Consider the following 24,714-nt stretch of genomic DNA (forward strand, 5'->3'; position numbering starts at 1 on the left):
ATTAGAAAAACAAAGTGTTCACTTATACTAAGAATGATCAGTTTCTATAAAACTTTCAAATTATAGGTTTTCAAAAATGTAAATGAAAAATTTGAACTTGTTTCTAAAACATGCATTTTTAATATCATATTTTGCTATAAGTGGCTGTTCCTGATCAAGGCTTTTACATGATAGTTTCAAGTTCTTGATGCAATCATCAATAAAACTTTGTCCACAACAAGTTTATGTGAAAAAATTAAATTACCACAGTAGAAATTATATTTTAAGATTTCAACAGCAATTCTGTTTCTTTCTTGACAAATTAATGCTTAAATTGCTTATGGAATATGAATGGAGTTTGAAAACCAATTCAACATTTTCAACTCAACTATTCCAAATGTCTGATGAAAGTCTAATTTGCAAAATACTCATGCATTGTTAGAGCAATACGTTACAGCTAGCATAAACATTGTAAAAGAGACACATCAGCCACAAAGGGATAAAAGTGGCCAATATTTGTAAAAACATAAATTCAGAGATTAGACCAGTGAGAGTCAATCCATAAAGAAGGCTGAGCACTGAAGGATTGATGTTTCTGAATTGTGGTGCTGGAGAAGACTCTTGAGAGTCACTTGGACTGTAAGGAGATCAAACCAGTCAAACCTAAAGGAAATCGATCCTCAATATTCATTGGAAGGACCGATGCTGAGATGGAAGCTCCAATCCTTTGGCCACCTGATGCGTAGAGCCGACTCATTAGAAAAGACCCTGATGCTGGGAAAGATTGAAGATGGGAGGAGAAGGGGATGACAGAGGACAAGATGGTTGGATGGCATCACTGACTCAATGGACTTGAGTTTGAGCAAGCTCCAGGAGATGGTGAAGGACAGAGAAGCCTGTCTCAAAGAGTTGGACACAGCTTAATGACTACAAAACAACAAGAGCCCACAACCCACCAAGAGCCCCTGGCTAGCTCCATACAGCACACCGACAGCATGCATTAACACTTGGCTCCCAAGGCAACACTCCTGCTAGCAGTTCACAGACCCCTGGATCCTGATAGGCAGCAACATACTCTGCAGCTGGCCACTAATGAACCTGTCAAGGTGGTGGATGCTGGCAGTGTGTGGCGGTGAAGTCATTAGTGCCAGATGTTGCTCATCAATTGCAGAGAACTTGAGTGTCTCACCTGCTTGCTGCAAGGAGCTCTGCGGGAGCTTCATGCAAAGGCAGAGGCCACTGGCAATAAGATATGTTTGGCTAAGCTCCATATGGTTGGGCTCTATGACTCTTTTCAGCTTGTCTTGGGCACCAATTAACTAGACTGAAACAGGAGGTCACAGTGACATTCACTCAGTTTAACAGACAAATAATCTGAGGCATAGAAAGATCAAATGACTTATGCTCAGTGACACAGATTGCTAAGTGAGGAGTTAGGATTTGAAACCAGGGCATCTGGCTCCATAATTGGCACTCCACATTCTAGAGATGTTCATTGATTTTTCTCAAGGCAAAACAAAAATGGCACAAATGAAAAGAATGGATATGTTGTGTTGATAATAATGATCCTGTAGTTGATCTGCAGATGGTAAACATCTGCAGGTTTGCATTAAAAAAATTTTAAATCTCCTTTTGTAACACATCATTATTCTGGATCTTCCTTGATGAACAAAATGAACTGCGGAGACTAGATGCCTACTAGTTTAATATCTCAGAATGACACCATGAAAATGGTGATGGTTAAAGTTGTAGTTTGGGGAAAACTTTTAAATTTTCAGTGTTTGAATATGGCATTGATTATAACAATAAAATTGTGTTGGATAGCTTTTTTTTTTTAGGGTGAGGCAAGTAGAATTTTGGTTGCCAGAATTGGTCATTCATTAAATTGGAACTTGACTAGATATGTTATTTTAACAATACTATTTCCCTATTCTCTTGTAACAATAAAAAAGCCACATCTATACTAAGGAAATCACAGATCACGTAAAGCAATGCCTTTCTGAGAACTATTATTCAAGCACATTCTCAAATGTGTTATCAAGATGTGGCTAGTTAATGTGATTACTTAAACTCTATTTTAAGGAGTATTACCCTTGTTGTTGTTGCTGTTCAGTCACAAAGTCGTGTCCAACTCCTTTGAACCCATGGATTGCATCATATCAGGCCCCTCTGTCCCTCACCATCACCCTAAGTTTTCCCAAGTTCATGTCCATTATATCCGTGATGCCGTCCAGCCATCTCATCCTCTGATGGCCTCTTCTACTTCTGCCCTCAATCTTTCCCAGCATCAGGGACTTTTCCAATGAGTCACCTGTTTGTATCAGATGACCAAAATACTGGAACTTCAGCTTCAGCATCAGTCCTTCCAAAGAGTATTTGGGGTTGATTTCCATTAAGATTGACTGATTTCATCTCCTTGCTGTCCAAGGGACTCTCAGAAGTCTTCCCCAGCACAGTTCGAAGGCATTAATTCTTCAGTGTTATGCCTTCTTTGTGGTTCAGCTCTCACAACCGTATGTGACCACTGGGAAGACCATAGCCTTGACTATATGACCTTTGTCAGCAGACTGATGTCTCTGCTTTCCAACACATTGTCTAGGTTTGTCATGGCTTTCCTGCCAAAAAGCAAGCATCTGATTTCATGGGTAACTGTAGATTTTCCTTAAAATCCATAATTACTTTATTGGAACTATATACTAGCAAATTTAGATTAGTAAAAATATACCTAGTAAACTTTCCTGACACCTACTGTTGTTGTTAAGTCCCTAAGTAATGTCTGACTCTTTGGGACCCCATGGACTGCAGCACGCCAGGCTTCCCTGTCCTCCACCATCTCCTGGAGTTTGCTCAAACTCATGTCCATCAAGTCAGTGATGCCTTCAAACCATCTCATCCTCTGTTGCCCCCTTCTCCTCCTGCCCTCAATCTTTCCCAGCATCAGGATCTTTCCTAGTGAGTTGCCTCTTCTCAGGTGCCCATCAGCTTCAGCATCAGTCCTTCCAATGAATATTCATTTCCTTTAGGTACTTTAGAAATCAGAGAATCCACATGGCATTATCTTTCTAACTGAAGCAGATGTAACAACATTTTAATTTCAGTCTAATACCCCAAAACTAAGAAAATATCACATAAGTTAAGCATAGATAGAGCTTCAAAAAGATCCTTCAGGAAAATATGTTACAAGCAATATTATTCTGATGTAATTCTTGCCTTGTCCAGTTTGTTCATTTTTGATATGATTTAGCTGCATAAATTGCAACTTAAAGGAAAGAGGAAATGGCTATTTTGTTGTGTTTTCTGGGAGGTTATTTTATTCTTTTGGACTTCAAGTGCATAGAGTGTGGACAATCAGCTGTGGTTTATGGCACACTATCATACTTGCTTTTTTATTATTTTTATATTTATTTGCATCTGCCTTAATTTTCTTCACCATTATCCCCTTGTATCATCTCTAGTAGCACCTCATCTTCATCCTAACCCACCTTATCACCATAAATTATGTAAATACAATTTACCGAATGGCTTGGGTTTATTCAACAATTTTTTTTTAACTTTTTATTTTTTGGCTGTGTGACATGGCATGTGGGATCTTAGTTCCCTGACCAGGGATTGAACCCCTGCCCCCTTCAGTGAGAGTGTAGACTCTTAACCACTGGGCCACCAGGGAAGTACCTATTCAACTCTTCATGTTACTTCAAAATTTTCATTCAAAACACTCTTGTAAATCTCCATCCTGTGCTGCAGACACAGCAGTTCCCTTTTCACTGCAGCTTAGTATTCCACCATTGGCAATACCACAGTTTACCTATTCAATCCCTGAGAATGGACATTCAGATTGTTTCCCACCCTTTGATTTTACCAGCAATGATGCAAATTCCTTTGTGTATGTGTAGAATAATTTTCCTCAAGATCGCTTCTCAAGAAATAGAGTTGACGAGTTATGACATATGTCCATACACAAATGCACTGAATGCAAACTGCCCTGGTGAATAGTTGACCTAGAAGTGGGGAGAGATTCAGTTCTCCAAGCTGACATCCCATCATAATTTTGATGGTAACGGTTTGCATTTTATTGTTTTGTTTTGTTTTTTAACTTTAAAAATTTTCCTCACTAGTGAGATCGTACAATCTTCACAATCTTTTAGCTTTTCATGTTTCTTTCTCCAAATGTAATTTATCTAGTACCTCCTTGTTGGCTCATTAGCAGTTTTTCTGTTTTATTTTTTCTAAATTGAAATAATTTCTTGTATACTTAAGATTTTAATCCTTTTTAGTGGTATATTGTGCCAAGATCATCTCCAAGTCTATGCATATCTGTTAAGTTTGTTCCTGATGCTATGTATAACAGAAATCTTTGTGTTGTATTCAAAGACTGTAGATTTTCCCTTTATATTTATTCTTTTTGAACATTTTATTTTTAAAGGTTTTATTGAGATCAACTTCCCTGGTGGCTCAGAAGGTAAAGAATCTGCCTTCAATGCAGGAGACTCAGGATAGATCCCTAGGTCGGGAAGATCCACTGGAGAAGGAAATGGCAACCCCCTCCAGTATTCTTCCCTGGAGAATTTCATGGACAGACAGGATACAGTCCATGGGGTCACCGAGTCCAATATGACTGAGTGAGTAACACAAACAAGCATTCAAATATCCTGAACTTTGCCTTTATATTTATTCATTTTGCACATTTTATTTTTTAAGGTTTTATTGAGATCAACTATACATAAAGAACACAAATTCTGAGTGTACAGTTTGATGATGTTTATGAATGCTTATACATGTGTAAACCCATTGTTTCTTTTCCCAGATGAAACCTACTCCTCTACCTCATATACCATATAGGAACTGTTCCATAACCAGATATTAGTTTTGGTTGCTTAACTTCATACAAATAGAATCATACGTTTCATACTCGTTTTGTCGAGTTTTGTTCACTCATCATTATGACAGTGAGATTCATCCATGTTGTTGTGGGTTGCAGAAGTTATATTTAGTATCTATGTGGTTATACATAAATATATCTTAATGTGTTTATCAATTCTACTGTTAATAAGCATTTAGGTTGTTTCCAGTTTGGGACAATTATCAATAAGCTATTACATATTATGCAAAGAATTTTGTACACATCTTCAAGTGAATATATAAACTTATTTTTCTTGAATATCTTTATGCAACCTATATTGTGTGTGTGCTTAGTTGCCTATATTACCTACATCCATCAGATCAGATCAGTTGCTCAGTCATGTCCAACTCTTTGCGACCCCATAAATCACAGCACGCCAGGCCTCCCTGTCCATCACCAACTCCCGGAGTTCACTCAGACTCACGTCCATCGAGTCAATGATGCAATCTAGCCAGCTCATCCTCTTTCATCCCCTTCTCCTCCTGCCCCCAATCCCTCCCAGCATCAGAGTCTTTTCCAATGAGTCAACTCTTCTCATGAGATGGCTAAAGTACTGGAGTTTCAGCTTTAGCATCATTCCTTCCAAAGAAATCCCAGGGCTGATCTCCTTCAGAATGGACTGGTTGGATCTCCTTGCAGTCCAAGGGACTCTCAAGAGTCTTCTCCAACACCACAGTGAAAAAGCATCAATTCTTCGACACTCAGCCTTCTTCACAGTCCAACTCTCACATCCATACATGACCACAGGAAAAACCATAGCCTTGACTAGACGAACCTTTGTTGGCAAAGTAATGTCTCTGCTTTTGAATATGCTATCTAGGTTGGTCATAACTCACCTTCCAAGGAGTAAGCGTCTTTTAATTTCATGGCTGCAGTCACCATCTGCAGTGATTTTGGAGCCCAGAAAAATAAAGTTAGACACTGTGTCCACTGTTTCCCCATCTATTTCCCATGAAGTGATGGGACTGGATGCCATGATCTTCATTTTCTGAATGTTGAGCTTTAAGGCAACTTTTTCACTCTCCTCTTTCACTTTCATCAAGAGGCTTTTGAGTTCCTCTTCACTTTTTGCCATAAGGGTGGTGTCATCTGCATATCTGAGGTTATTGATATTTCTCCCAGCAATCTTGATTCCAGCTTGTGTTTCTTCCAGTCCAGCAGAAGTGAGAAATAGATTTAAGGGCCTAGATCTGATAGATAGAGTGCCTGATGAACTATGGAATGAGGTTCATGACATTGTACAGGAGACAGGGATCAAGACCATTCCCATAGAAAAGAAATGCAAAAAAGCAAAATGGCTGTCTGGGGAGGCCTTACAAATAGCTGTGAAAATGAGAGAAGCAAAAAGCAAAGGAGAAAAGGAAAGATATAAACATCTGAATGCAGAGTTCCAAAGAATAGCAAGAAGAGATAAGAAAGCCTTCTTCAGCAATCAATGCAAAGAAATAGAGGAAAACAACAGAATGGGAAAGACTAGGGATCTCTTCAAGAAAATCAGAGATACCAAAGGAACATTTCATGCAAAGATGAACTCGATAAAGGACAGAAATGCTATGGACCTAACAGAAGCAGAAGATATTAAGAAGAGATGGCAAGAATACACAGAAGAACTGTACAAAAAAGAGCTTCACCACCCAGATAATCACAATGGTGTGATCACTGACCTAGAGCCAGACATCCTGGAATGTGAAGTCAAGTGGGCCTTAGAAAGCATCACTACGAACAAAGCTAGTGGAGGTGATGGAATTCCAGTTGAGCTATTCCAAATCTTGAAAGATGATGCTGTGAAAGTGCTGCACTCAATATGCCAGCAAATTTGGAAAACTCAGCAGTGGCCACAGGACTGGAAAAGGTCAGTTTTCATTCCAATCCCAAAGAAAGGCAATGCCAAAGAATTCTCAAACTACCGCACAATTGTACTCATCTCCCATGCTAGTAAAGTAATGCTCAAAATTCTCCAAGCCAGGCTTCAGCAATATGTGAACTGTGAACTTCCAGATGTTCAAGCTGGTTTCAGAAAAGGCAGAGGAACCAGAGATCAAATTGCCAACATCCACTGGATCATAGAAAAAGCAAGAGAGTTCCAGAAAAACATCTATTTCTGCTTTATTGACTATGCCAAAGCCTTTGACTGTGTGGATCACAATCAACTGTGGAAAATTCTTCAAGAGATGGGAATACCAGACCACCTGACCTGCCTCTTAAGAAATCTGTATGCAGGTCAGGAGGCAACAGTTATAACTGGACATGGAACAACAGACTGGTTCCAAATAGGAAAAGGGAGTTCGTCAAGGCTGTATATTGTCACCTACATCCATAAGTATACATAAAATTTGTGGCTCAAGGGTTGTGTATATATTTAGTATTAGCAGATATTGCAAAACCAATTTCCAAAGTGGTTGTCCCAATTTACACTCCAAAGAGCAACATTCTTGTTGTTTAGTTGCTAAGTCATGTCCAACTCTTTTGTGACCCCATAGACTGTAGCCCACCAGGCTCCTCTGTCCATGGGATTTGCCAGGCAAGAATACTGGAGTAGGTTGCCATTTCTTTCTCCAAGGAATCTTCCCAAACTGGGGGTTAAATCTATGTCTCCTACATTGCAAGTGAATTGTTTTACCACTGAGCCACCAGGAAAGCTCACAGAGCAATATACGAGAGTTCTAATTCCACCACGTATCTACCCAGATTTTATATTGTTGGTTTGTTTAATTATAGCCAGTTTTATAAGTGAGGTACAATCACACTGTATTCATTCTTTTTTTTGCAATATTTGACTTAATTTCTCTGACTTCTATATCAGTTCTTTTGAGGAGAACATTGCCTTGAGTATCACAACTAAGGTTATAACATATGGACTATTATTGCATACAGTATGGATAAATCAATTTCCTCATTGTTTAACAAGTAAAATGTCCAAAAAAAGACAATAATAATTACTTATATTACTTTAAGCATTTCTGGATATGTAAAATTACTAATTCATGCATTCATTGGTGAATTATATCACTAGATTTCCCAGGGCTGAACCTTTGTTATGTAACTAGAAAGAAAGGCAGTTTATTGCACCGTTAATGTGTTGTTCAATTGTTTGCTTGGAATCTGTTAACTTAAGACTATTTCTATCAGTCTACATATGTGAGCTTGAGTTACTTTTTTGTGCTATATTTTGTGGGCATTAAGACCAAGGTTGGGCTTCCCAGGTGGTTAAGTGGTAAAGAAATTGCCCACCAATGGAGGAAACACAGGAGACCTGGGTTCGATCTCTTGGCTCAGCAGATCCCCCGGAGAAGGAAATGACAACCCTCTTCTGTATTCTTGCCTGGGAAATCCCATGCACAGAGGAACCTGATAGGCTACAGTCCAAGAAGTCTCAAACAGTCAGACACACACAACACACAAGATCAAGATTATGTTTGTTTCATATAATAAATTGGAAATACTTCCTTGCTCTTCTTTGCTGCTGCTGCTGCTGCTAAGTCGCTTCAGTCGTGTCCGACTCTGTGCGACCCCATAGACGGCAGCACACCAGGCTCCGCTGTCCCTGGGATTCTCCAGGCAAGAACACTGGAGTGGGTTGCCATTTCCTTCTCCAATGCATGAAAGTGAAAAGTGAAAGTGAAGTCGCTCAGTCGTGTCTGACTCTTCGCGACCCCATGGACTGCAGCCTACCAGGCTCCTCCATCCATGGGATTTTCCAGGCAAGAGTACTGGAGTGGGGTGCCATTGCCTTCTCCGTGCTCTTCTTTAGAGCTGGTCAAATAATACTCATTAGATCATTCAAAGCAAAATAGAATTCCCTTTGCCTCTCTTTAGCCTGATGCTCTTTTCTGTAAGCAATATTTTGAAAGCAATTTCTATTTCCTCTGTGGCATTTGGATTGTTCATGTTTTGTTAGAAGAGATGTAGTGAATGCTGAAATCATGAACTCGGATGCCAGAAGCCCACAGTTAGAACACTGGTTTCATTACTTCCTACCTGTGTGTCCTTAGGCAAAGCATTTATCCTAATGTGCCTCTATTTCTTCATTGAAGAATAGGAATGATAAAAAAAAATAATGGTAATTCTTACCGCATATGGTTGTTGTGAAAACTAAAAGAATTAAGGTATGTAAAGCTCTCAAAACAGTGCTTGGCACAGGATAAACAACACTTAGTGCTATTATTTCCTCTCTTTGGGGGGCATTTGGTCAGTACACATTCTTGTAGAAAATGTATTCCATCAAATTAAACTGCATCACATTGGCATCTCTTTTGCATCTGTAAATTTCCTTTGTAGTTTTTGTTATTTCCTCATCATTTTTTTTATTCCTTACTGTCAAATTCTCCTCTCTTATCCTTTATTGGTTTTGCTAACAATTATGGCAGTCTTATGGTCTTGTTTCATTCCCTAAAAATCAGCAATGAAATCTACTATTTTCAATTATTTTCATTTTCAATTCATTATATTTTACTTTTACTCATATTTGATTATTTCTTGTTTTCTTTAGATCTACTTTATTTTTTCTACATTTTTATGTTCCATTCTTAATTTTTTTCTTTTCACCTTTCTTGATTATCTACTTAAAGCTATTTTCTTCCATCTAGATAACAGATATGTAGTCTTTTCATTTTTTTTTAAGGTATGTAGGTTCAGGTATATATTCTTTTCACTATATTTATTTTTCAAATATAGACTTTCTCTTTTACCAAAACATTCTTTGAGAGATTTTATTTGTTCATTCTGTTTATCTATTGTTTCAATTTTTTTTAATGAATATTGTCATATTCTTTAATCTCTATGAGTAAATTAATTTTTATTGAATTTTGACAAGAAAATGTTCAAATGTCTCCTCTATCTATATAACTTGTTTTTTACTAGAAAGTGTCTTTTAATGAACAGAGTGCTTAAACTTAATTTGGGGAAATTTTTAAATTGTTTTGTTTATTAATATCATTTTTTTAAATTTTTGCTCAAAAGTCATACAGGTTCAGCCTTCATTTTCTCTATTTTTATTTTGCTTTTTACACTTAATGTTTTAATGTACCTAAAATCAATTCTTGTGTGTGATATGAAGTCCAATTTGAATTTTTCCCATTTCTAATCTATTTTCACAACATAGTCAATTAAATTTTTCCTATTCTACAATTCCATTTCTCCTATCTCTGTTTATATGTTCATCAATTTGTCTTTTCTAAGTCCAATGCTACACAAATCTAACTATCATATCCATATAAAGGTTGGTAGGGCAATTTTCTATCATCTTAAATACCTTGCTAAATTTCACACACACAGACAAACACACATATACACATTTAATCCCTACTGAAATTTTTATTTCAATTATATTCAACTAGCTGATCAATTTGGGGAGAATCAATATGTTATAAACTAATCATATAATATTTTTCTCCATTTATTTTCTTGACAGTGTGCCAGAAAATGTTTACTTTTTTAATATAAGGTTTGTATATCCTTGTTAGACTTAAATGTAGGTAAATTCTATGTTAGTTTTAAATGGCATACTAATTTACTTTCAAATTTATTTGCTGATGCCTAGAAATGCAGTGATTTTTTTTATATATATTAGCATTACATTCAGCTATGTTAATGAACTCTTATTTCTTCTAATGGTTTCTGAGTATAACCTTTAAGTTTTACATGGAAATAACAGAATATCTACAAAGAAGTACTTTTTTATTTCTTCCTTTTAAATCTTCATACCTTAATTTTGTAATATTCTCTTGCCTTACAGTAGTAACAGTAATTTTGTCTTATTCCTGAAATAAAGCAAGTTTTAAAAATGTTATGTCATTAAGAATCCTTGCTTTTGGTTTATGTTAGAGATCATTTATCAAGTAAAGGAAGTCCTATTTTCTATTTTGATAATTATAAGTAGATGTTGAATATCATCAAATGCTTTTCTTCTGTGTATCAGTATGACCATACATCTTTTCCTTTTTAACATGTTAATATCAATTCAGTTCAGTCACTCAGTCGTGTCCAACTGTTTGTGACCCCATGGACTGCACCATGCCAGGCTTCCCTGTCCATCACCAACTCCTGGAGTTTACTCAAACTCATCTCCATTGAGTCGGTGATGCCATCCCACCATCTCATCCTGTGTCGTCCCCTTCTCCTCCTGCCTTCAATCTTTCCCAGCATCAGGGTCTTTTCAGATGAGTCAGTTCTTCACATCAGGTGGCCAAAGTATTAGAGTTTCAGCTTCAGCATCAGTGCTTCCAATGAATATTCAGGACTGATTTCCTTTAGGATGGACTGGTTGGATCTCCTTGCTGTCCAAGGGACTCTCAAGAGTCTTCTCCAATGCCACAGTTCAAAAGCAATGATTCTTTGGCACTCAGCTTTCTCTATAGTCTGACTCTCACAACCATACATGACTACTGGAAAAACCATAGCCTTGACTAGATGGACGTTTGTTGGCAAAGTAATGTCTCTGCTTTTTAATATGCTGTCTAGGTTGGTCATAACTTTTCTTCCAAGGAGTAAGTGTCTTAGTTTCAAGGCTGCAGTCACCATGTGCAGTGATTTTGGAGCCCCCAAAAATAAAGTCTGTCACTGTTTCCACTGTTCCCCCATCTATTTACTATGGTATGGCTTAAGCCCTCTTGGAGGAGGTCACCATTAACCCCACCATAGAGCTGCCAGAACTTACACAGGCCTGGGAAAGAGACTCTTGGAGGGCACAAAAGAACCTTGTGAGCACCGGGACCCAGGACAAAGGAGCAGTGACTCCACAAGAGACTAACCCAGACTTGCCCAGGAGTGTCCAGGAATCTCCAGTGGAAGCATGGGTTGGTGGTGGCCTGCTGCAGGACTGGGGGCACTGAATGTAGCAGTGTTTGCATGGGATCTTTTGAAAGAGGTTGCCATTATCTTCGCTACCTCCACCATAGTTTGGTCCCAGGTAAATATGCAGATGACACCACCCTTATGGCAGAAAGTGAAGTAGAACTAAAGAGCCTCTTGATGAAAGTGAAAGAGGAGAGTGAAAAAGTTGGCTTAAAGCTCAACATTCAGAAAACTAAGATCATGGCATCTGGTCCCATCACTTCATGGGAAATAGATGGAGAAACAGTGGAAACAGTGGCAGACTTTAATTCTTTGGAATCCAAAATTATTGCACATGGTGACTACAGCCATGAAATAAAAAGATGTGTACTCCTTTGAAGAAAAGTTATGACCAACCTAGACAGCATATTAAAAAGCAGAGATATTACTTTGCCAACAAACGTTCATCTGGTCAAGGCTATGGTTTTTCTAGTAGTCATGTAGGGTTGTGAGAGTTGGACTATAAAGAAAGCTGAGTGCCAAAGAACTGATGCTTTTGGCTGTGGTACATATACACAATGGAGTATTACTCAGCCATTAAAAAGAATATATTTGAATCAGTTCTAATGAGGTGGATGAAACTGGAGCCTATTATACAGAGTGAAGTAAGCCAGAAAGAAAAACACCAACACAGTATACTAATGCATATATATGGAATTTAGAAAGATGGTAACAATAACCCTGTATACGAGACAGCAAAAGAGACACTGATGTATAGAACAGTCTTTTGGACTCTGTGGGAGAGGGAGAGGGTGGGATGACTTGGGAGAATGGCATTGAAATACATATAATATCATATATGAAACGAGTCGCCAGTCCAGGTTCGATGCACGATACTGGATGCTTGGGGCTGGTGTACTGGGACGATCCAGAGGGATGGTATGGGGAGGGAGGAGGGAGGAGGGTTCAGGATGGGGAACACATGTATACCTGTGGCAGATTCATTTTGATATTTGACAAAACCAATACAATATTGTAAAGTTTAAAAATAAAATAAAATTAAAAAAAAAATAGGATGGGGAACACATGTATACCTGTGGTGGATTCATTTTGATATATGGTAAAACCAATACAATATTGTAAAGTTAAAAAATAAAATAAAAATAAATTTAAAAAAAAGAAAAGAAAAAAAAGAGAATTGATGCTTTTGAACTGTGGTGTTGGAGAAGACTCTTGAGAGTCCCTTGGACAGCAAGGAGATCCAACCAGTCCATCCTAAAGGAAATCAGTCCTGAATATTCATTGGAAGGACTGATGCTGAAGCTGCAACTCCAATATTTTGGCTACCTGATGTGAAGAACTGACTCATCTGAAAAGACCCTGATGCTGGGAAAGATTGAAGGCAGGAGGAGAAGGGGACGACAGAGGATGAGATGATTGGACGGCATCACCGACTCAATGGAGATGCTGCTGCTGCTGCTAAGTCACTTCAGTCGTGTCCGACTCTGTGCGACCCCATAGACATCAGCCCACCAGGCTCCCCCGTCCCTGGGATTCTCCAGGCAAGAACACTGGAGTGGGTTGCCATTTCCTTCTCCAATGCATAAAAGTGAAAAGTGAAAGTGAAGTCACTCAGTCGTGTCTGACTCTTAGTGACCCCATGGATTGAAACCTACCAGGCTCCTCCACCCATGGGATTTTCCAGGCAAGAGTACTGGAGTCGGGTGCCATTGCATTCTCCTCAATGCAGATGAGTTTGAGTAAACTCTGGGAGTTGGTGATGGACAGGGAAGCCCAGCTTGCTGCAGTCCCTAGGGTTGCAAAGAGTTGGACACAACTGAGCAACTGAACTGAACTGTACTGACTGAAATAGCAGGGAGGGAACACAGCTCCACCTATTAACAAAATTGGATTAAAGATTTACTGAGCATGGCCCCGCCCATCAGAACTAGACCCAGTTTCCCCCTAGGTCAGTCTCTCCCATCAGGAAACTTCCATAAGCCTCTTATCCTTCTCCATCAGAGGGCAGACAGACTGAAAACCACAATCACAGAAAACTAAACTATCTGATCACATGGACCACAGTCTTTTCTAACTCAATAAAAGTATGAGCCACGCTGTGTAGGGCCATCTAAGACAGATGGGTCATGGTGGAGAGTTCTGACAAAACATGGTCCACTGGAGAAGGGAATGGCAAACCATTTCAGTGTTCTTGCTTTGAGAACCCCATGAATAGTATGAAAAGGTAAAAAGTTAGGACACAGAAAGATGAACTCCCCAAGTCAGTAGTTGCCAAAGGTACTGGAGATCAGTGGAGAAATAACTCCAGAAAGTATGAAGAGACAGAGGCAAAGCAAAAACAACATCCAGTTGTGTATGTGACTGGTGATGGAAGCAAAGTCTGATGCTGGAAAGAGCAATGTTCCATAGGAACCTGGAATGTTAGGTCCATGAATCAAGGCAAACTGGAAGTGGTCAAACGAGATGGCAAGAGTGAATGTCAACGTTTTAGGAATCAAAGAACTAAAATGGTCTGGAATGGTTGAATGTAATTCAGATGACCATTATATCTACTACTGTGGGCAAGAATCCCTTAGAAGAAATGGAGTAGCCATCATAGTCAACAGAAGATTCCAAAATGCAGTGCTTGGATGCAATCTCAATAATGACAGAATGATCTCTGTTCGTTTCCAAGGCAAACCATTTGATATTACGGTAATCCAAGTCTATGCCCCGACCAGTAATGCTGACGAAGCTGAAGTTGAACAGTTCTATGAAGACCTACAAGACCTTTTAGAACTAATACCCAACAAAAGATGTCCTTTTCATTAGAGGGGTCTGGAATACAAAAGTAGGAAGTCAAGAAACACCTGGAGTAACAGGCAAATTTGGCCTTGGAGTACAGAATGAAGCAGGGCAAAGGCTGATAGAATTTTGCCAAGAGAATGCAGTAGTCATAGCAAACACCCTTTTCCAACAACACAAGAGAAGATTCTACACGTGGACATCACCAGATGGTCAACACCAAAATCAGATTGATTATATTCTTTGTAGCCAAATATGGAGAAGCTCTATACAGTTAGCAAAAACAAGACTGGGAGCTGACTGTGACTCAGATCATGTACTCCTTTTGCCAATTTCAGACTTAAATTGAAAACAGTGGGGAAACCCACTAGACCATTCAGGCATGACCTAAATCAAGAGAAAGTGAAGTTGCTCAGTCATATCTGACTCTTTGCAATCCCATGGATTGCAGCCTACCAGGCTCCTCCGTCCATGAATTTTCCAGGCAAGAGTACTGGAGTGGGTTGCCATTTCCTTCTCCAGGGGATCTTCCTGACTCAGGGATTGAACCCAAGTCTCCCGCATTGCAGGTAGACGAATTTGTTTGTGGTTTTATTTGCTAACATCTTGCTGAGGAATTTGTATCTTGTTGAGTTAGATAGGTCTGTAATTTTGTCTGATGTGAAAATCAAGTTTCTATTGGATTCAAATAATGAGTTAGGAGATCATTTCTCTTATTCTGCTCTTTAGAATAGTTTTTATAAGATTATAATACTCTGTTCCTCAAGAATTTATTAGAGTCAGCCTGTAAGGCTATCTGGTACAAGTGTTTACCTTGGGAGAAAATTTTTAACTATAATATCAATTTTATGAAGGTTGTAGAAGTATTCATGCTATTTCTTTTTAATAAATTGCAGTAAATTACATTTATGCCCATTTTATCTCCCATATTTTACTCTATTTTGCCTAACAGTTTTCTTGCTAAAATTCTACAAAGATGTTCTTTTTTTTCCAAAAGAGCCAACTTTACATTTTGTTGAGACTATATCATCTTTGGTTTCTAGTTTTATTAAGTTCCTACCATTACATTTTTATCTTACTTTCACTTTTTAAAATTTTAATTCTGGTGTATGTGTGTGTGTGTGTGTGTGTGTGTGTGTATGAAGTTCTACTCTGTTAACACATTTCATTTGTATAATACAGTGTCATTGACTATAGTCACTGTGTTATACATTAAATCTTCAGCCTTATTCATCACACAACTGAAAGTAGTTCTGTTCTTTTTCTAATTTCTTAGGTTGACTGCTTAGTTTGTTCATTTTCAATCTTTCTTTGCTTCTAATACAATTTTTTTTTTTTTGCCAAGAAGTCTTCCAACAGTTTATTAGAAAGAATGTAGACATTAAAAAAAAAATCCTCACTGTCATGAACATAAATTGAGGTTTTCAGCCCAGGTACAAGCTGAATCCAAAAAAAAAAAAGGAATAAAAAAAATCCAATAGTGTATTAACATTTTTTTCCACTCATTTGCCATACTGACAGTGCAAATACAAATTTGGTCTGAATGTACAGACTCTCAAGCAACAATGTACAGCCTTTCTTCGTCCTCCATGCTAAGAGATGTAAAAGTTTAAGGGTCAAACAATACCAAATGTACAGGCTTCAAAACCATCTAAGTTAGGGCATTCACTAGTTTTAGCTAAGATACATCTGGAACACTGACAAGTGATCACTTACATACAATAATGTGAAGTAAATTTTTTGAAAAATAAAACTTTATTGGAACAATCCTGAAGGATATGCCAGAGGAATAACATGTTACCAGTTTAAAGTATCAACCAATTCTTTCAGCCACTTTGACTCCATGTTCTAAAATCTAAAATTTAGTTACTTTCCCTAAGCCAGAGAGCTTCCTATCATGTCAGTATCTAAGTTATGAGTAAAGGAGACTTAGGTGAGATTTTCATTTATCACAACTGCTGTGTCAATTGCTTAGGACCTCAACAGCATCATGGAAATCTGGGAAATGTTCATGCACAAGGTTATTGCCTTAGCTGACTTAAAACTGTCCCATACAATGGTACATACCAACCCTTAGTGAAGCCTTAAAAAAAACAAACAGGCTGAAAAATGGGTTAAAGGAGGCAAATACAGCATCTGCCTTTAGAGCTATCAACTCAGGAATTCTCTCAATTATGAAATCTTGCAGAGAAGTTATTTTTCTTTCTCAAAATCCAGCGATGACAGCATTCCTTACTCCAGATCTGGCATTTTTTCATCATCACTGTCTTGTGAATCATCATCTGCTCCATCTACTTCTGGTAAATCTACATCCTCATCACCACCCATGTTGTTCATCATCTCAGAGAAACGATCAAAATTAGACATGTCTTCATCGGAATCATCTTCCCAGTCTTTCCAATTATTAAAGTCCACACTAAGCCAATTAAGCTTTGCCCTTTCTTTTGTTAACCTTGGCCATGACTGGCCAGATTCTCCTTTTCGTAAACAACATAAAATCGATCTGTCCGTTCTTTTATGCTTGGAATCATTTGGATCAAGACAGTGAAAAAGATCAATTTCATTTAAATGTTTAAAATTATCACTTCCTCCAAGACAACTGAATGTAAGTTTCGATTTTTCAAAATTTACATTAACATCTTTATTGTCTTCAACACAAAATTCAATGAAGACATAGTCCCTCCGATCGTACCACTTTGCAGAAGCATGCTGCATCGTGAAACGGGGCGGGGGGACGGGCGACCCGGTGGGCGGGCCTCTCCGGCTGCAGCTCCTGGGCAGGCGACTCCTCTCCGGTGGCGACTCCGGCGTCTTCTCCCCTACAAAATTTTTTAAAACTGTCAATTTCCCTTTAAATAGTGCTTTTCTTACATTTAACTATTTTGCTAGGTAGAATTTTGATTCTTTTTAAATTTCAGCTTTATTTTCCTTTTGTTCTTTCACTCAACTTTATAAATATGTATATAGAGAGAACATACATTGATAGCTGTTCTGTTGTTGTTTTGTTGCTAAGTCTTGTCAATTCTTTGCAACCCCATGGACTGTAGCCCACCAGGCTCCTCTGTCTGTGGGATTTCCCAGGCAGGACTACTGGAGTAGGTTGCTATTTCCTCCAGACGATCTTCCCAAACCAGGGATTAAACCCATGTTTAATGCAGGTGTCTCCTTCATTGGCAGGAAGATTCTTTACCCCTAAGCTACGGAGAAAGACCCATAACATAACGTGTGTGTGTGTGTGTGTGTGTACATTTGATTGTGTTTTGTTGTTATTGTTCTTATTCTGTTTTAATATAATTACACTATAGTCAAAGAACATTGTATGTTTCAAAGTCATTTACCGAGACAGACTTTAAGGTCTGTATAGGATCAATTTCTGTAAAGGTCCTGTGTATATTTAGAAGACTGTGCATTTTCTAATAGCCAGGTCTAGTTTTATAACAGTACTTTTCAAATCTTAGACCTGTTTTCTAAATGTTTCATTTTCGTAGCTTCTCAATAATTAAGAAAATTGCCAAAATCCAGTATGATAGTAAATTTGTCAGTATCTCCCAATAGGTCTTCGAATTCTTGCTTTCAAGACTATTTTATGTGACACATTCTGTATTAGAATTATTCTGTCATTTTAGTGCACTGAGCTTTTTATCTTTAATTACTATCCCTTTTGTCTTTAATAATACATTTTTTCTTAATGTCTGTTTTTCTTTGATAGCAGCATAGCTATCTTAGCTTTCTTTTGGATAGTACTTGTACAAATTTTCTATATCTTTAAACTCCACCCATGTCCTTCCTGGAGACAAAGTGGCAACCCACTCCAGTATTCTTGCCTGGAGAATCCCATGGACAGAGGAGCCTGGCAGGCTATAGTCCACAGGGTCACAAAGAGTCAGATATGACTGAAGCAGCTTAGCACACACATGTCCTTAAGTTTTAGAGTGTCTCTTGTAAACCACATATAGCTAATTTTAGCTATTTTTGCTATTTTTTCCTCTTCTTTTTTCTCTGTTTTATTGCATTTTCTTCTTTGTTTCTCATATACAATTTTACTCTCTCTTATATAATGAGGACATATATTCTCTCTTATATATTGATTATTGTACCTACTAAGCTTAACAGAGTCCCTTGGACTGCAAGGAGATCCAACCAGTCCATTCTAAAGATCAGTCCTGGCTGTTCTTTGGAAGGAATGATACTAAAGCTGAAACTCCAGTACTTTGGCCACCTCATGCGAAGAGTTGACTCATTGGAAAAGACCCTGATGCTGGGAGGGATTGGGGGCAGGAGGAAAAGCGGACGACAGAGGATGAGATGGCTGGATGGCATCACTGACTCGATGGACGTGAGTTTGAGTGAACTCCGGGAGTTGGTGATGGACAGGGAGGCCTGGCGTGCTGCGATTCATGGGGTTGCAAAGAGTCGGACACGACTGAGCGACTGAACTGAACTGAACTGAACTGAAGCTTAACATTGTCTAAATTGTAGTTTTTTTTAACCCTCGAAAACACTACAGGAACTTGGACTTCTTAAATGTAGATCAATCTCCCCCACCTTACATGTGACTGTTGTTCCACATTCTAGTGCTCTCATATTGGTCCTAATAAGTTAGATATCATCATTGTACTATTTTTTTAACGTATTTCTTTGCACACCATTCTTTCTTACATCAGAAGTTCCTTCCGAAATCATTTCTCTACTTCTGCATATTCAGCCTTTCTAATTTAACTTAGTCTCTCTTGCTGGTAGATATTAGTAATATTCAGCAATGTCATTCCTTTCTCTGATACCACAGGGTCCCTTTGCAATTTGGAGAGTCCTGTAACACTTCTTTGCTAAGGAAATGAAAGCTCTTTCTATGCCCTCACACGTGTAAGTTCTGTGCCAGCACAGAGTCAGAAGATGTAGTATATAAGTTCCTAAGTAAAACATTAGGAAAGAACTACCCTGGAAAACCCTTGAAACACAGCAAAATTTGTGTGATTAAAGAAATAAATTTTTAATGCTTTCAGCCACAAAGATTTAAGATGAATTTGAACTGGATCCTAACCTAGAGTTACTCTATCTAATAAAACGTATTTTGTGGTGAACCAAATTTTTGTTTATTTGAAAAAGCCTTTATTTCTTCTTTGCTATTTAAAATCAATTTTGTTGGGTTCATAAAGCGAAGTTGTCAAATATTGTTTCTCTGAACTTCAATATACTACTGATCTCTAGCTTAATTTTGTTTTCTTGTTGAGAAATCTACTAACTGTCCAAACTTTATTATTTGTGGATGATTTGCTTTTTCTCTGATGGCTTTTAAGATTTTTCTCTTTATCTTTTATCTTCTGCAGTTTCATCAAAAATTTATATAAGTGTACATTTCATTGTGTTTTTCCATACTGATGGGAGTTTTGCTTTCTTGGAAATCTGTGGGTTTGTTTCTTTAATCTATCAAATACTCAGAGATTATTTCATCAAGTAATTCTTTTCACATACTTTTTTCTATGCTCTTTTTCTGGAAGTCCACTTAAATAGGTTAAATTTTCCCATTTCTTTTAAATCCCTATGTCTTAAACTTTCTCGCATTTTCCATCTACTTATCTCCCTGGGATGCATTCTAGTTAATTACCTCAGTAATACCTTTGAGTCAATGGGCATTAATTTGAGCAAAGTCCAGGAGATGGTGAAGGACAGGGAAGCTTGGTGATCTGCAGTCCACAGGGTGGCTAAGTCAAACATGACTGAGCGACTGAACAGCAACAACAAAAGCAATACCTTTGAGCACATTTATTCTGTGCTAATGTCTTTGAATTATTTAAGCATTTTCTATTTCCAGAAATTTTATTTGGTTCTTTTTTCATATCTTTTTATTTTTCTTGTGTTTTTTGCTTGTTCATTTGTATGTTACTACTTATTTCTTTGAAGATTCCATCCACAATTATACTGTATTTTTTCTTCCAAGGATTTTTACTCTAAGAGAGCTTATCTGAATTCTTCTATACTGACAGTTCTATAATTTCTGGAGTCACAATTCTTTTCTCTCGGGAGATGGTTTAAAACTGACTTAGTCTCTAGTGTTACAAATGAATAGTCAACTGTCAAACTATTTTTTTCCTTTGCAGAAAACTTTTTTCTCTTTTGACTTTTATAAGATTTTTCTGTATCCTTAGAGTTAATAAATATCAGAATATGTTTGGAACAGTTCATTTTTCATCTTCTAACCAGGAATTTGATAAACTCTTTTCAGTCTACAAATGCAACTTTATCTTCAGCTAAGTTTGCCTTTTTTTTTTTTTTTAAGTAACGCATATTTTCATCTATCTTTGTCTTTCCTTTCACAATTATTCCCATAATAGTTTCCTGGATCTATCAAGCAAATATTTCATCTTTTCCCTCATAATTATTATCTCTTTTTCTTTATTTTGGCTTTGAGATAATTTATGCTCTCTGACCTCAAAGACTTTTAATTCTGGTCTCAACAGTGACAATATATTCTGTTAGTTCATCTACTGAATGGGTTTATTTAGATAAATGTAGTTTCTAACTCCAGAAAAAATCTTTTAAATGCTAGGGCAGAGGGGGTGGGGGTGGTGGCTCCTAAAAATTTTTGTTGTTCAGTCACTAAGTCATGTTGGACTCTGCGATCCATGGACTGCAGCACACCAGGCTTCCCTGTCCTTCACTATCTCCCAGAGCTTGCTCAAACTCATGACCATTGAGTCAGTGATGCCATCCAATCATCCCAACCTCCGTAGCCCCCTTCTCCACCTGCATTCAATCTTCCCTAGCATCAGGGTCTTTTCCAATATACTCTCATATGCCAAATGTCCCATTTGTTTTCACTGATAGCCATTTTTCCAGTTGTTGGGTCCCCTTAGATGAGATGTATTATCTTTGCCCAATCATCACAGAAGCTGAACCGCAATGTGCCTGTAATACAGAATGAAGCATGCTTCCTGCCAATGCAGCTGGAAGAGGCCTTCCTTCTCCATAGGATCTTGAACTCTATGGCCTCAAGGACAGGAATGACTAAGTCCTCTTGCTGTTCCTCTGACCCTGTTAGTCACAGAGAGACCAAGCTCTACAGTGGGAAGTTATGTCCATTCTGCTGCCTTCCAGGACTCATCCCAGAACTCCAGGCAAAGCATCAAAAGCTATGTACAATTCTCTCTACAGAGACCCCAAGAGAGCCCTATTCTTTGTACCTAATTGCCCATAGGCCCACTGTTTTTTGTATTTTTGCTTTGTTTTCTACTATTTGTCCCTCATTTAGCTATTTTTGGGAGACAGAGGAATATTTTAATTGCCAGACTTATTCAACTATCTAAAAATGGTATTTTTTTCCCCTAGAAGCAGGTTTGTTGTTATTGCTGTTTTGTTTTCCCTATAAAGATTTTTTTCCCCCATGGCCCCCCAGACTGAAATTCTTTTAGTGTCTGAGTCCTCAGATATAGCTTCTCTAGGCACCTCAAGTGAGAGTTCTTAAAATTGCCAGCATCACCATTTAGTACTTGTGGCCCTTATAAAGTGTTAGTCACTCAGTCATATCAGACTCTTGGCAATCCCATGGACTGTAGCCCACAGGGCTCCTCTTCCATGGAATTCTCCAGGCAAGAACACTAAAGTGGGTTGCCATTTTCTACTGCAGGGGATCTTCCCCCAGGGATCAAACCTGGGTCTCCTGCATTGCAGACAGATTCTTTACCATATTAACCACCAGGGAAGCCCCTTATGGTTTTATGTATATTAGACTGCTTTACTTTTCCAAATCTTAGGAAATCCTTGTTTATGTCCTGTGGCAGACAAAATGGAATTACAGCCAGATGCCTCATGTCTTCTGAAGAGAAAGAGAAGAAATACTTTCTCCTTCATTACAAATACTCCCTTGACTCTGTATGAGATTGTTCATTCTAAGTATCTTCTTCCTCTGTCTCCTGATCTCTAAACATCCTGGAAGAACTATCCTCACAGTGAAAAGTCTATTGTTACTGTTATATGGTACCCAAGGTCCTCATTCATGTGAAACATCAATAGATAAGAAAAATACCCGAAAGTCCACCAATTCTATATTTCAGGAGAAAGGTGAAACATTCTAAGAAAATGGAAGGGCAAGTTAATATCATGCGGTTTTGTTTCACAGACAAGGAAATGCAAAGTAGGAGCCTTTACCATTGTTTAGTTCAGCTATAATTATAATTCCAATCCCCAGTATTTATATTGAGAACACAGGATATTCTTTTCCTATTCTATTTCATCTTTAAAAAGACAGGCATCCTCAGACACCCACTCAGGGCTTCCCTCTAGGGTAAGAACACATTCTTTCAGCTATCCTCCCAATAACTGGCGCCTGGCCAGGACCAGCCACACTGACTTATTACATACCTGAATAACTTCTGGTCTGAGTTTAACCCCAGCCTGTGGACATCCACCAGTCCCATTTCCAAAAGTTCAATTAGTTGGACTAAGAAGTTTCTCTAGAAACACAGGGCTGAGAATATTCTGGGTGTTCTCACTGTTATGTCAAACGCTTCATCCACAGAATGAAATATTTATCCCCCAGGGGAACCCGAGAAGGAAAGAACATGTCGAGATCAATCTGCCCATTATCACTTCTGAATGCTTTGGCTGCTCATTCCATTAGACGAACCAGTAACTCAAAGCTAGATGTTTTTTTTATCCCCAGGTGAAAAGTCCTACATTTGATCTAAAATTACAAATACATGGCAGTGCAGAAAATGACAATTGGAAATAGGACAGAGGATTTTATTTAACATCAGAGCACTTAGAGCATTTCTGAAGTAGCCCCAGAAATCTATCTTCTATAAATATATTCTTTGTATCAGTATGTGTTTCATGACGTATCAATACTTAACTATTCTGACTAATAGGACCACTTTCATACAGCTCTGGCATGACATAAAGGAAGTTATGGCTCAAAAATAAATTGTGACCTTTTTTTTTTTTTTTTGCTGTGGGGAGACAAATCACATTACCCTGCTACTTCTCCATGGCTTTCATCACCAGGTCTTTTTCTCCATTGGGTCTCAGGGTCCATTGGGTCTCAGGGTCCAAATTCTGTTTAGATTCTTCACTAATTGGGAACCTAAAACCTAAGTTTTGTTGTCTTCTCAATTCTTCAGAAAAAAATCTTCCTTCTTTGCGTAAAGAGTATAAAAACTACCTTCTTTGGCCACTTCCTAGGTTTCATTTCTATGGGGCATCCATGTGCATGAATTAAAATCTGTTTCTCTCTTATTCACCTGGCTTGTGTCAATGTTATTATTAGTCTAGCCACAAAAACTCAAGAAGGGTGGAGAGGGAGATCTCTCCCTGCCCAACATCTTCTCCATATGATCTCTTCAGTCTGGTAACCAAGCTAATTACATGGTAAGGAAAGCTCCCAAAGTAAGTGACAGGCCTCTTAAAACTATACCAGGAACTGAACAGCATCATTTCTGTACATTTTATTCAACGTAAGTCAAAGGCCGGGCCATACTCATTATGGTGGGAGAGGACTACACAAGAGTGAACATTCTGAGAAATGTGGCCCATTTTGAGCCATCTTTGGAGACTACCTTCTGCATTCTCCAAAGTGATCCTTTTAAAAGATAAATCATATCCTGTATCTCTGCTTTCAATGCTGCAAAAATTTTCCATGACTCTCACAATAGATTTCAAAGTCCTTCACATGGTCTACCTGATTCTCCATAACCTTGCTCCTGGGTACCTCTCTAATGTTGCTTACTGCCATTTTCTGGAAATGCCAAACACAAGTATACCGGTGTTTTAAATTATCTGCACAATTGCTTCCATGTTTTAATTCATCGTATATTTTTAGTCTCTGACATACACATCCAGACAAAGTCACAGGTGAAAGACAAAGTGGAGAAGAACTTAGCATTGTTCCTACAGAACCAAGATTCTCAAAAAACATCATTTCTATTACCTTCTAGGGTTTTGTTGCTTCTAAAGGCCATCACATTTAGCACATTTCCTGCACACTGCACTACCAGGCAAAGTGAGAATTCTTTTCTTCGTTTTCAATTTAAGAACCTGCAGTGACTTGTCTAATGTTAAAGACATAGTAAGTGGTAGGGCCAGAACACAAACTCAACTACTCTAATTACTTGCTCAGTATTCTGGTGACTTTCTCATAATAAAATTCAGTTAGGAGAAACTCTGAGATATCAGACTATGAGAAAAGAACAGGTAAACTGCATTAATTTATACTTACAGTGCTATCTTATCTCCTCAATGCAGTTAGTGGATAAAAAGTGTATTTC

General features: G+C 38.1%; 1 protein-coding gene across 1 annotated transcript; it reads right to left on the reverse strand.

Moving 5' to 3' along the window:
• Positions 1-15,800: 15,800 nt before the first annotated feature.
• LOC129620172 (prostaglandin E synthase 3-like) lies at positions 15,801-17,202 on the reverse strand. Its single transcript, XM_055536033.1, has one exon. It carries the CDS (start codon positions 17,168-17,170, stop codon positions 16,688-16,690), a length of 483 nt encoding a protein of 160 aa, XP_055392008.1. The 5' UTR covers positions 17,171-17,202; the 3' UTR covers positions 15,801-16,687.
• Between the last annotated feature and the right edge of the window lie 7,512 nt (positions 17,203-24,714).

This window comes from Bubalus kerabau, chromosome 9, assembly GCF_029407905.1.
Source record: "Bubalus kerabau isolate K-KA32 ecotype Philippines breed swamp buffalo chromosome 9, PCC_UOA_SB_1v2, whole genome shotgun sequence".
In the NCBI taxonomy this organism is placed as follows: Eukaryota; Metazoa; Chordata; class Mammalia; order Artiodactyla; family Bovidae; genus Bubalus; species Bubalus kerabau.